The 14,381-nt window shown below is 41.7% G+C and overlaps 1 protein-coding gene across 1 annotated transcript in view; it reads left to right on the forward strand.

Moving 5' to 3' along the window:
• The window catches only part of GUCA1C (guanylate cyclase activator 1C), a 32,908-nt gene that overhangs the window by 8,369 nt on the left and 10,158 nt on the right, over positions 1–14,381 (forward strand). The window contains 2 exon segments of the mRNA XM_024735328.1: positions 12,897–12,948; positions 12,951–13,012. Coding sequence (XP_024591096.1) covers positions 12,897–12,948; positions 12,951–13,012 — 114 coding nt within the window.

Consider the following 14,381-nt stretch of genomic DNA (forward strand, 5'->3'; position numbering starts at 1 on the left):
CCTCACAGAGCAGTGCCCCTAACCCACTCTCTTGTAATTCTCTTTTCCTTCCCTGTTCCACACTTCCCCAGCCTATGGAGCTTTTATCTAGCTTGAGAGTAGCCAGGAGAAACTGGCTCTAATTATGTGTTCTTCCAAATCTTTTGTTTGTGGCATAAACTTTATGCTGTGAATCCTAAATGGCTTAAACTATTGAAACTCAAGAGCTAAGAATGAACTCTCGATTTCTGCTTTTCTGTTACAATGACTTATCTCTCAGGCAATGAATGTCTTTACTGAATGTGGGAGGGCTGGATGATAGAAGGGATTACCAGGAACAAAGTCACATCCTTGATACACAATATTATTACTCCACTGCATTTGCAAAACTTTATTGAGCTGCTGGGAGGCATGGTGGAAGGAAGGAAGGCACAAAGATTTATAGGAATTGATCCCTGTACTCAAAGGAGTTTACAATCTAGTGAGATGACAAATGCATCCTCAAAAAATAAAAGTTAGTAAATGAAGAGTCAGATTGAAAGAGGGAAAAGCATTGTACTGACTCTCTAGCTTCAAGGTTCCAGATGAGTCTTGGATATTATAAGGCTGCTTTTAAGACCTGCCCAGTATTGTGAGTAATGATCCAGCCTATGCCTAGACAGGCAAACTGGATGGAAGGGCCAGGGGAACTCTTCAATCCCATCCCAGCAGGGCAGGTAATAGAAAAATCACACTCAAATTTTGAAGGGGTGTGTGAGCAGGCAGGTAGAAGATATGATTTTCTGTGCCCCCAAAGTGTTTACAGTCTAGTGGATAAAAGTCATGTCGAGATTAAATGCCTTAAGAAGAAAATAAGGCAGTATAATATAACAAACTATAGCAGGGTTGTGCTATTCAAGGTACATCTACTGGGATCAGAAGATGCAATGAAAACTAAGTTGCCGAGTTAGGAGAGGCTTTTGGAGAAGCTGAGACATTTTGAGATGTTGAAAGAAGTTAAGAGATTGAATTATTACTAAGAAAAGTAACAGTTGCTGAACATTTCTATACCAGTCACTGTCTTAAACACTTTACATTTATTATAGAATCCTCAACAATAATGTAAAAGTAGGTACTATTTTTATCATTCCCATTTTATAGATGAGGCCACTGAGGCACAGAGAGGTTAAGTAAATTGCCTAAAACTACACAGCAGAATTGGAATGCTGGCAGTCTGACTCCAGGGGCTTCACTCTAAATTGCTATGGTATTCCACCTTTAACAAAATAGTTGAATATTTCAACCAAGAGAACAGCTCAAATTAAAGTACAAGGTAGGAGACAGAAGGGTCAGTGGGGACCTAACTAAGGCAGAGGGTTACTGCTAGAGCATAACTTGGAAGCACACACTCTAGGCGCCTCACCTATATCTTTTGATCCATGCAGACAACCAGTCTGTTGCTGGGACTACATTTATTCTTACATTGTGGCTGAGAAATGAGGCACTCAAAGAACCAAGATGCTAGGAGGGACTTGCCTGGAGAATCTCAAAGCAGAAAACCAGCCCTCGGTCCCTCTGGCTCCTGATCCACATTCTTGCTGCTGTAATAGGTGTGAAGGTCAATGCACAACCCTCAGGGCCACACCTAGGCATCTGGGGATGAAACCGTGGGTTAAATCCATTTCACCTGCCTTCACTAATCAAGGTCATTTTAAGATTTGCATGTCCTCCAAGCTGCACGTAGCCTAAATAATAAGATGTTTGCCCGAGTTGTTGTCCAGGAACTCAGAGTCAGCTGCTCCTAGTTCGAGCTGAGCCGATTAAGATGAGATAGGACCACCGACCATCCAACTGGGCATGCGCGAGTGTCGCTCAGTGACCTTTTGAACGTGGAGGCCCGTAGCCTAGTTACGCCTGCGCAGAATGTCGATTACCGCACCTTTTTCCAATCACCTGTCCCCACCTCTCCATGCTCTCCACGCCTCAGACCACCCTGCTGCTTCATTCCTCATCCCATAAATACCCACGCCCCTTGCCTTCTGCGGGGAAGATTTGAGTTCTGTTTTTCTGTCTCTTCGTCTGACTGCCTTGCCGCAAATATATAACTGCCTCAAATCTCGGTATCTCAGCATCTTGGCTTGCTGTGGTCAGGGCAAAACAAACCCTAACTGGTGCTCTCCAAGCAGTGCCATTGTCAGCTCTTAGACTGAGTCCAGGGTTCTCTAAGAATAATCTTTTGTTAGGTATGGACCTGCAGGAGGGCAGGGATGAGGCCATTTCCTCAGACAGAAGTGGGGTAACAGAAGTCTGATTACCGGTCTAGAAGAAATGGTGGGGGGAAAATGGACCTAAAAGACTTGTCAGAAGCTTTGGCTCCTGTAAAACTCTGAGGGCTTACAAGGGAGGTAGAAGTTTCTCTAAATTTGTGGGTTTGGAACTCAAACTCGTACCGAGTCCCAGCTCGTACAACTTGCTTGCTGCACGGCAGGCCAATAAGTCAGGGGATAGTGTTAGGGCCAGAATACAGACTTTTTGGAAAGCCAGCAGACCAAGAAGATGGCGGGCTAATATCCTAAAGAGCTATCTTAATTCGGGGTACAATTCAGGCCTCTCTACTGCTAAGGAAAAAGCGGGATTGCAGACTTCTTAGAGCCACTTGGCCTTGAAGGAAAGCATCCCATTTCTTTCTCTGCTTGCTCAGGTGGGCTGGATCACAGAGCTCCAGCAAAAAATTCAAGTAGTTAGCAGTTACTTTTACTTTACCACTCTTATCTCTGCTTATTCGAAAGGTTTCTAGGCTAAAAGTGAATTTATCTACAAGTAATGTCTGTAACTAACCCAGGACTACGGGATGGGAACTTTCTTAAGGGGACTTAATGAGCTATTCGGTCACAAGAAACATTTCTTTAACGCTTAACTTTTGACCTGAAGGGCTAAAGTAGTAAAATACATAGGCTAAAGAATGAGGGAAACAGTTTCAATGTGGTGTTCTGTTCTTTGTTATAAAACCATAAATAGAGCAGTGGTTTGAGCCAGAAAACATTGTCAACAAGGATACATTGGAACACTAGGATAAAACAAAACCGCCAACACAAATTCTCAGATTATTTAAATTAGCGACCTCAGACAAATCCTGGGAATCAAGCATGAGGGAATGGTGAGGAAGTTTTAGAAGCATGGGTGATTAACCTGTTTACAGGAAGAAAAGTGAGAAGGGCAAGCTGTGGGATTTAATGATGATTACAATGTAATAGTTTACTCATAATATGTACACAAATCAAATCTTTGCTTTAACATATCAGAAGTCCTTGCTCTTTTTAAGGAGCCCTTCTGTGAATCTCTTAAATCACCGGCCGGTCACCGAAGGGCCAGTGGGGGGCAGTACCTTGGGAAGGGTGGGATTGCTGGGCTTCTGGCCCACCTCTGACCCTTACTGCTGTGGACAAGGCTCATGACCTCTTTGTGTCAAAGTCTTCAATCCCCAAACTGAGGCAAAACCTATACTGCCTACATTATCACTGAGCTCATGTGAAATAATGTTGGAGAAAACTTTGAAAATATGTGTAATAAACAGCCCACAAAAGGAGGGTATGTTTATCTGTAAAATGCAGGTAACACTGACCTCAGGCCCCAACAGAGATTAACTCTCCTTGTTACCAGCTCCAGTTATACTTCCAAACGACAAGACATGCCTACACGTGCAGGGGTTGCTTTCCTGCAATTTCTTGTCTTTTATTGACCTGAGTGCATCAGACATTCACCTTGCTGGTTGGGGCAACACTGGCCCTATGTAATGGTTGCCAGTCACAGAACAAAATTTATTACATGGGAATCATCTTCAGAGTTTTGACTGTCTTCTTAATCTAACCCAGGACACCTGAAAGGGAGCCCCAGCTCTACTTGACATTCAGAAGTGACCTTTGGTTACCTGGTTTCTTAGCTTCTCTTTGTGTGAGAGCCCTTAAAAATTGCAGTAGGCAACCTGGCTTTTTAACTTGTGTCATAATTGTTGCTGATCATTAACCCCCTGGCTGCCCTGCAGCCTGTAATACTGTATCTGGTTGTCTGGCCTACAAGGTGACTGCAATTACTGCTATAGGACACATTTACTGGAAACAGATGACCATCTATTCGATTGTAAACAACTAGGCCAAAATCTCTTAATAAGGGTGAAAACCAAGGCTACTAACTTCAGAACTCCCAGCACAGACATTCTTAGGAAACATTTGTTGGTGATTAATAAAAATACCTCATTTGTTTAGCACTTTAGAATTTACAAAGCCTTTTCCCGTATACCACCGATTATTAACATTTTGGCTGAGTCTCTCAGGCTTTTACCTGTTAAAGATACCAACTGTACTTGCTGATGTACAGTACATTTAAACTTAAGCTGTTGTAACTCATATGTTAACAAAATCTGTTGGAATTGTGGTTCTTAATTCTCGTTGCATACTAGAGGTGCAACTGAGTAGAACCCTATGGGACCTTCCTGGGAGAGACCACCCCATGTCCTCTGCCTGCCTCTTGCTTACAGAAAACTTGAGCCTCTAAGGCCTTCCCCAGATTCCAAAGAGCAAATTTAATCAGAAAAGTGAGAAAACGCAGAAACAAAGGAAAACAGTCAAGCAAGACAAAATAATAGCTTAGCCATTCAAGTCAAGGACCTTTAGTTCCTCCTGAACCACACCCTTGAGCTCTTGGGCAGATACTGAAATGCCCACCAGGTGGAAGAAGTTAAACTGCATGCTGACCACAAGCACGTAGATCCCCAAACTGGTTGGAACTAGAAGGTTGATGTTGACTTCGGATTACCTCACCACCAGCTGACTAGAAGTATGTCCACAAGCTGATCAAGCACTCAGCAACCTTCTCCCTCACCCTGTCTTTAAAAACCTTTCCCTGAAATCCACTGGGGAGTTCAGGTCTTTTGAGCATTAGCCGCTAATACTCCTTGCTTGGCCTTGCAATCAAACCCTGCACTTTCCTTCAGCACAACCCGGTATTGGTAGATTGGAGACTTACTGCACGCAGCTGAGCAGACCCAAGTTTGGTTCGGTAACAGAAGCACCTGGGGGTATTACAAATACCAGGGGCTGGGTCTCCACCTCAGTCCAACTGAATCAAAATGATGTTTTGTTTTACTCTGTCAGGGGGTTCAAATGTGCAGCCAGCACTGCTGTTATACCAGAAAGACCGCAGAGTGGCAGAAAACTGGGTTCTAGGCCCATTGGTACAAAGAGCTGTGTACCATGGATACATATAAAAAGGGAATTCTGGGTCCCAAACTATTAATTCAGAAACAGTTCCTCTGACTGTTCTTTTAGATACAGCCATAGTAAGGAAAAAAAAGTGCTGAAGCCAGGAATTATATAGGTACACACTTTCTACCTTCTAGCCTGCTGGCGTCCACATCCCCACTTCTCCTAGTTACTAAAGAACTAGGGTCCAGCCTCCTCCATGGGAAATAATACAGTCTTAGGAGGCAGGCTGACTGAGTTAGGGTGAGGCTGGCTTTTATTTTATCTGTTGCAGTATCAGTTGAAGGAGACAGGTGCTCGTAAGAAGAAACCCACATTGGCTAGTTGAAGAAGTTCCTTGCGGAAGGCTGCGGTTGCTATAGTCGGGGGCAGGTCTTCTGAAGTTGGCTTGTGCACAAGTGATCAAACTCGGACGATTATCTTGCCTTCTCCCAAACATATGCGAGACTGACTTCTAATTCACCATGGGCCGGGTACGTTGCTGGCTGCATTCTGGGGTCAGATGGTCAAGGCTCCCTGATACCCGGGAGACCTATTAACAGTCAGGACCTTGTTTGACAAGGCTTTGTCCTAGAATCCTCAGATCTTGTATAGTCACGGCCAAGACAAGAACAGCCATGTCTGATCTGCATAACAATCACATTATAGAACCAATTTACCAGGCCAGCATCGTATTTCTCATATCACAGAGGCAAGGTTCTCCTCAGGACATTCCAGCAATTCCATGGCCGAAAGAGACTATGTTTGCTGTTAGTAGAAGTGTCAGTAGGTGAAAATGAGCTAGGTCATAAATGCCAAACGTCACGTTTCCCTTAACAGGTTTTAAAAATTCACAAAAGTATTTAAAAAGTATTCACATGTATTTGATGTGACAGAGATGACCCTTATTGCCTACTTTCTTTTCAGTTCCTAAAATGCAACATAAGTATCACGGACAATTGTTGATCAACAATATAATGTGCTATACTCGCTCTCTGGGTTTCCTTCCGACCATCTGAGTAACCATTTTCAGGCAGAAATTTCAGTTCATATGTTGCTACTGACCTGCCACAACTGGCAAAATGTCACTGAAGTGTCACATGTAAAAGAATGAAAACATCTAAATGTCTCTAGGTTAGAGGCTGTGACAATTCATGAATTTTTCACAGATAGTGATTCTGTGAAAAGTAGCAGAAAGTTAATGCTGTTGAAGGGAATAGTTTTAATCTGGGCTAAAGTTTGGATTTTTGTTGGATTTGGATTATTTCCTGAGGGTGCACTAGAACAAACGGGGTTTTATGGCTAGTTGTTGTAATAACACTCATTTCTATTTCCACGATCTTAATGTTACTAGAACCCAGATGCCGCGCTTCATGGTTCATACTGTTAGGGCCTTGTTAGGGTTAAATGAGCTCCTATATGTAAAGCACAATGCCTGGCCCTATATGTATAGCAAAGATTACATCAACACCAACAGTTGTCACTGCCGCCATGATTATTATTATAATTGTTATTACTAGTCCAGTCCATTTTTCATCTGCAAAATGAAGGACTGTTTCCACTAAAATTCTATGATTTGAATCAATGAAATGAAGCCAAGTTTCCCTAATGATATTACCCAATTCATAAATTCATGGTTCTATCATTGGGACAAAACCCTAAAGAGAATGTCTCAAATATACTGAGATAACTTTCAATATACATATCTCAAGGTCACTCAGGCAAACAATGATGGCGGGACCATATTGAGCCTATCAGATGATATCTGCAGTGAGATTTTACCCAAAGGTTTTATGGGGTGGGGAGAATGGAGGAGTGAGGGCTGTAATGCAGAATGTAATGCAGGTGTGAAGCCCTGAAGAGGAGGGGGGGAATGCTGAACCAAAGCAAGGACCAGCTGCACAGTAAAGGAAGGCTCTAGATTCCCAGCCAAGAGCATGGGTGAAAACTAAGAACAGGATCGGCTGAAAGAGAACCAGTTTGTGTGCTGGTTCAGCCAATCAGCCATCCTGGAGGAGCAGCTGGGAACATTTCCTAGGGGAAACTGTAAGCAGAGAGAGGCTGTTCTCTATGGGGTGCTGGAGGCTAAACCATGGGTCAGGAAAGAGGGGCTAAGGATTCCAGAATGGACAGAAATGTTCATCAAACATGGGAGCAGGAGAGGGCAAGAGGAAGGATGAACACCTTCTGTCCTGCTGAGCCAGATGCTTACGGTGGCAGGATGAGGGAAGGCCTGGCAGTGGAGGCTCACAAGTCTCCCCTAGGCTGAGTGGCTTAGAGCACATGGCCAGCTTTACCTTGGGCAACACCAGGTATGAAGGAAACAGGACCCAAGGTGCAGCATCTTCAGACGCTCTTGAGTTAGCTCACTTTATATGATTGCACTACCAAGTAGTTCACACGTAGGAATCCACAACAACCCACTGCACTGAACATGTCCCATCTATTCAAGTCTACAAACACCTCTTCCAGAAAGAGAATTCAATTGTTATGAATTTTGAAGGCAATATTGGATGATATGAAGAGTCTTAGAGTAAGGCTGACTGGATCTTAAATCCTGGATCTACCCATACCCCAGTTTTGCTACTTTAACTAGTTTATCTAACCTCTCTGAAAATCAGTTTTCTCTTGTGTAAGATAAGAATAAGGCTACCTATAAGGCTGCTGTTAGAATGAGAGAGATGCATGGAGAGTGACCAGCACAGTCACCGGGACGTGGGCTACTCCCGACCTTTTCTTAAAATATATTAAGTTTCATTCTTAGTAATAAATAATAAAACAATTGTCTTATATGCATATCAGCTCTATAATTTAACTTTCTACCTTCATTTCAAATTGATTATACTCTTAAAACAACTGTGATTTATGGCGGGGCATGAACATCACCTGGAGATCACACATTCACCTGTGGATTTCCTGTTGGACAAAAACACATGACTGATTTCCTTATTTTTTATTAGACTTCTAAAATTTCATCTCTTTAGTAGTAGCAAAAACTTAGTTTTTAAATCTTTAACCTTTATAGATATAAAGTATACCTTATATTTTCTGTACATTTTAGAGACCATGAGAAAGCTTAAATTTGAAGTTTCCATGCATTTTTTTTCTCTTTCTCTCATTTGAACCCCCCTCTACAAAATGATAACATATTAATGGAGCCAAACTCCTTCAGGAACCTGAGAAACTTTCATGTTTCCATATTTTGACCCCTGTTTAACTCTTCCCTGTAATCTACTCCATCCTAAGAACAAGATATATAAATCTATAAACATGTTGGGAGTAAAATTATTTTTGTACATAGGCTCCCAAACTCTCCTTTCCTGAGGCTCACCAGAATGGCTTTGTCTGCACCCAATTTTCCCCTCTCCTTCAACCTCAAAGGAGGATCCTGCCCTTGCCAAACTCATTTTTTAGGATTTTGTGATGCAGAATTATGAGGGAAGTTGGTGGAAGAAAAGAATGAAATGTTCTCATGGTAGGGCTGGCAGTGAAAGAATAGGGCCATGGAGATCGCTGAACACTGAGCAGCAGGGTGTATGTGGAGGAACAGATGGGAGAGGAAGGCGGTGTTGTGAAGAAACCCATAAATGTCTTGCAAGTTGTGTTCTTTCCAGAAATGAAAGACTTGCTGTTATTTTGGAATTAATTTTTGGTGGCTGGACTGTATTCATGACTATGTCATTATTCTGAGACTGAACCATGTGGGTCATAATTTTTCTAATTAGTCTTAATAAGGTTAAATTCATGTGAGACAAGGCCACAATGATAAGAGCCACTTGGAGTGATTGGTTAGATGTTAACATCACCTACGAAGAGCCACGGATAAGAAAAACAGCGTAGGTCCGTAGTTCGCAGAGCTTAGGATACATAAGAGTCACCTGAGGATCATTTTACATCTTGGACCCCATCCCAAGTAGTTTTGATGCTTTGTTGGGGTCAGAGTCTAGGAATCTGCAATATTTCATTGTCCCCACATGATTCTGACACAGAGTGTTTATGAACCCCATTCTGGCTCAAGGCCAGTAAGTGTCAGACTTCTCCAGAGTTCTGTGTGCCATGGGGGCTCCTGTAGCTCAACCACAGAAATATAATCTTAGCAGTGTTCCTTTGGGTTGGCCCAAAGAAAAGTCTCTAGACATTTTCTATTGCATGCTTCCTAGTCATTTTTGCAGAGACATCTCGCCTTCTCTGGGGCTCTTTATCTCCCCTCACCCTTCTTTGTAATCTGTAGATCAACTGAAGACAAGAATTGTTTTTTTCTGTTTTACAGAACAAGCATTTATCTAAAACCCTCTCCAACACGAACACAAGCTATTAAATTACATTCACCGGGGTTGTCTCACCAATGCAAATTTCTACAAAATCTTAATAGGACGATAATTGGAAAAAAGAGTAGTAGGGTGCGGATTGTAAGGATTAATTTGCCTGACTACATAACAGAATGCTGCAATGAAAACACGAAATGTTTTGCTTGCAGGAGCCTTTGAAAGAGGCTGCATCTGTCTAAGTAGAAATGTTTCCTCACCCATAATCAACTTTGGCTGTAGATTACCCAGGTTGCCCATTTGTAAACCACACAATGAAAATATTTATGCTTGTCTCCTGGTAGGGTTTGCCTAGAGCTTTCAGAGCCTTGATTGGAAGGTGTTAGGACCACCCACCCATGGTGCCTCATCATAAAATACCAAAAGTTCTAAAGACAACATTGCTCAATCTAGCCTGTCGCCGTTCATCATGCAGGTGACACAGAAAATTGTGATCCCTGAAGCGGGACTCAATGTGAAATGAATCATTATGAAATATATGATTTTGTGGAAACGCTGGAATATCAACTTGCCAGCTCAGTCCTCACAGGGAAGATGCTTCTGTGACCTTTTGGTAAACATGCACAATAACTACCCAGGAAATGGCTGTATTGATTGGTCAGCCCTGGAGACGCACGAGTAAGAAGACCTAGGAGCAGATGTACCCGTGGTTAGATACTGTTCCACCTAGCTTATATCCTCCATACTTGTCTATCCTGTAATGATCATGTCCCACCAAATCTGGAGATGATATCTTGAAGACGATATTCATCTTAAATAAATTTCAACTCTATAATAATGTATTTCCCTTGTCTCAGCCATAGCTCTGCTAGGGATTAATAAGTGAAGCAGTAGCAAGCAATAAGAAAGGCAGATGGATAAAAGGTAAAACCACTTAATGTTTTGGATACTTGAGCCAACTTCCTTTAGGAAACCATTCTACCAGATTCCTATCTGTTAGCAAATGTCTTATCTCTTAAAAAACATATTAATTATTGATGGGCTAAAGATGCCTGTTGTAAAAATCTAATACCCAAAGGTAGTGAAATGATTTTTAAATATTTTTTTTCTTTCTTTCCACAGTGTAGAAAATTTTAAAGTGTAATACATTTTGAAGACAATGCTATAGTGATTAACACACAGGCTTCCAATATCTGAGATGTTGTTGTTGTCTTAAAAAAAAAGCATTAACCAGCCAAACAGGCTTGCTTCACATCCAGAACTGCTGGTGGTTTCTCAGTTACTTTTCTTAGAGACTTGGTGGAACTAGACTTCAAAGCTTAAGACTCAAATCAAACACATATCACTTTACAGACCAATAAGCCTAAAGCCCTTTATTTCCAAGGGAAAGGGGTATGTTATATCACATTCTGTTTTGTAAATAGGACTTGATATCCCAAATATTCCAAAGAGAATGCAGCAGATAGCATGTTTTCCTGGGCTGAAGATGCTACCATGAGCAGCTAAAAGCGCATGGAGAAACAGTGGAGAGTGAGTCAGACACCTGCCTAGAGCTGGCCACCTTTCTCAAAACAGCTGAGCCTTTGGCTGAGCAAGGTTTGAAGTATATGATTCTTAAGAATGGCACAGGCTGTTTCTGTTTTCAACTGAGAATGTTTTACAGATTTAAAACAGAACGAGGGGAACTACCTAAGCTTGCACCCCTTAAACAATCTTTTCTAAGATTGAATATAACAAAAATCATTATTAAAAAAGAGGCTGGGGACACACAGTTTTTGAAGCACAAGCCTACTGTGTCCCCCTCTGCCTGGCAAAGCAATAAAGTTATTCTTTTCTACTTCACCCAAAACTCTGCCTCTGAGATTCGATTTGGCACCGGTGCACAGAGGCCAAGATTTTGGCATCACTGGTATATGTCTGCATTATTTCCTTTCAGGTACTTTGATTGAATATGAAATGAGCTAACATGTAAAAGTGATTATCTGAGGGATACTGCTCCCTCCCCTCCCTCCCTCCTTTCCTCCCTCCCCCCCTTCTTCCTTCCTTTCTTTCTCTTTCTCTCTCTCTCTCTCTCTTTCTTTCTTTCTTCCTCTTTTTCTTCTTTCCACCAGGACCAGGGGAAATTTCCTCCTATACTGCACATTAGGTCCAAGATTAAACCAAATCTGCCACGGCTTCAAGTTCAAGGCTCTTTCTGCTTCACAAACCTCTTGCTGTTACAATCTCTGAAAACCATGTCTAATACAAAAATGTTTCTGAATTTTGAATCTATTGGAGTCATAATGTCATGTTGATATGCTTTTGGAGAATTTAAGAGGCAATGCTGAATTCAACTTCTTACTGAAACCGAGCAGGACCCTGTGGGGCCCTCCTGGGCACAAAAGCCTTTCCAGGTCCCCCATTTCTTATTTCCAGGGTAAAGGTTTCAGCCTCCTAGACCTGCCCTGAGTTCCAAAGGGCCAATTCAAACAGCTACTAATCAAGGAAAGAGGGAATGCAGTAACAAAGGAGGAACAATCAAGAAACTGTAGTGCAGCAATTAAAACAGGATCCTGGTCCCTCCTCAAGAAAAAAAGAAAAAAGAAAAAAACAGAAAAAAAGAGGCTAATAAGGGGACTTCCCCGGGGGTCCAGTGGTTAAGACTCCGCCTTCCAATGCAGGGGGCACAGGTTTGATCTCCCCTGGGAGGCCAAGAATTTTAAAAAAAAAAAGGAGGCTAATAAATTTTGATTCATACTGAAAATGATGCAATTAAAAGGAATCCTGGGGGGCTTCCCTGGTGGCGCAGTGGTTGAGAGTCCGCCTGCCGATGCAGGGGACACAGGTTCATGCCCCGGCCCGGGAAGATCCCACATGCCGCGCAGCGGCTGGGCCCGTGAGCCATGGCCTCTGAGCCTGCGCGTCCGGAGCCTGTGCTCCGCAACAGGAGAGGCCACAACAGTGAGAAGCCCCCGTACCGTTAAAAAAAAAAAAAAAAAAGGAATCCTGGAGATTAGCAGTCCAAAAACTTCCACCAGTTTCTCTAAAACAGTACAGAATTTAGCTACTTGGTATGTTTCCCTTCAATTAAAAATTCGTTCCTGGTCTTCTCGCTGAGTGGACGACAAAACCTGAAGATATTCAGAAGAAGACAACTACTGTAGGGTGCTCAGTGGTGAGGACTCAGCCTTCCATCATGGCATTTCAGAACCTTTTTTTTTTTTTTGTCATAAGAAGTAGACATTTTCTCTAAAAATGTACTCACCTATTTAAAGTTACTTGTTTTTGTACATTTTATACCCATTAAAAAAAATTAAGTGCCAGGGAAAAGTTTTATGCCAAAATCTTGTGGGTTGTATTAAATTGTACTGATGGTCCTGCTCATGAATGATGACTTTGCAAATAAAAAATAATTGGTCTTAAATATTTATTTCCCTTTCCACCTTGCTTTCCATAGGATGGATGTATTGCTGCTATAAATCTAGTAGTACAAGGAAAAATGAAGCAAAACTTCTCCATGATGCAGATGGAAATGGTTCTATTGACAAAAGGGAACTACTGAACATCTTCGTGGTAAGTGAAGTAGTAAAGTATCCTTTTCAGGACATTATATAGTTAATTCAGTTTTCTTCCCTGTGGAGTCAGTGACAGTTCCCTATGTGGTCGGCTATTCTCGGGATATACGTTTGGAATGGCTGAAGCAATGTCAGTTTCACCATCCTGTTGGTTACTGAATGTGCAATTGTGTATCAGCATTTTCTTCTGGGTGCAGTCCACTCTGAAGCTTACAAACTTAGCAGGGTATTGAGATGAAAAATAAACAGGATGATGGGCTTCCCTGGTGGCGTAGTGGTTGAGAGTCCGCCTGTGGATGCAGGGGACGTGGGTTCGTGCCCCGGTCCGGGAGGATCCCACATGCCACGAAGCAGCTGGGCCCGTGAGCCATGGCCGCTGAGCCTGTGCGTCCGGAGCCCGTGTACCGCAAAAAATAAATAATAATAATAATAATAAAGTAAACATGATGTCCTAAAACAACTTATCATGTTTTCTCTGCCTCGGTGCAGAAAGTCTGTGGGAGCAGCTAAAATACAAGATGGTTTATATAGCAAAAAGACATGGACAAAGAATAAAGGTACCTGAGGAACTAATCTTTCTGGGAGCTCGACTAAAGTATTTTCTAATAGATAGCGCAGGGATCTCAGAGATCCTTTCCACCTCTAAAGTTCAAGGAGTCCCTTTATAAATCTTACCGCCCCACCCTCTGCCAGTGGAATGAGGATAGTGATTACCATGGTATGAGATAAAATGGGTCCCAGAGTAAAAGAGTATTAAGTGGGACGCTGTGCCTGAATAAAGATATGAAGTAAAATAAACATTATGAATGTAATACACTGAATTTGTAACACAGAATCAGATATCTTAGAAATGACCTGGTCCAAATGCTCTCCTCTATAGATGCAGCTGAGTCCCAAACATGATACATAGTATAAATCTTAGCAAAAATGTGAGGAAAAATCAATGGGTAGAGCTACAATTATGACTGAATATTTTAACAAATGGACAAAGCTGTTAAAAATTTAAAACTATTTTAGCAAATGTATAGTTAACCAATATATGAAAAGAATTCAAGAGTATGATAATACTAATATTGCTTCCACTTTAATCTCATCAGAAAGAGTACTAAGATATATTTTGTAGTTGAACTTTGTAAGCATTAAAATTCAGAAATTCGGCATACATACTACATGTTGCAACACAAAATTGGGAATCTAAAATATTCTATAGAGAATTCCCAACCCCATGTAAATTTTCAAATATCCTCTTAAATATACTTATTTTAAAAACATTAAAAAAGTAATACAGCATACAAGTATTAGGGGGTGCCTCCAAAGCAGTACTCAGATCAGGGGTTTGTATTCTGGGATCTATGGATCTATGGCCT

Source organism: Neophocaena asiaeorientalis, unplaced genomic scaffold (assembly GCF_003031525.2).
Source record: "Neophocaena asiaeorientalis asiaeorientalis breed wild unplaced genomic scaffold, Neophocaena_asiaeorientalis_V1.1 scaffold136, whole genome shotgun sequence".
Classification (NCBI taxonomy): domain Eukaryota; kingdom Metazoa; phylum Chordata; class Mammalia; order Artiodactyla; family Phocoenidae; genus Neophocaena; species Neophocaena asiaeorientalis.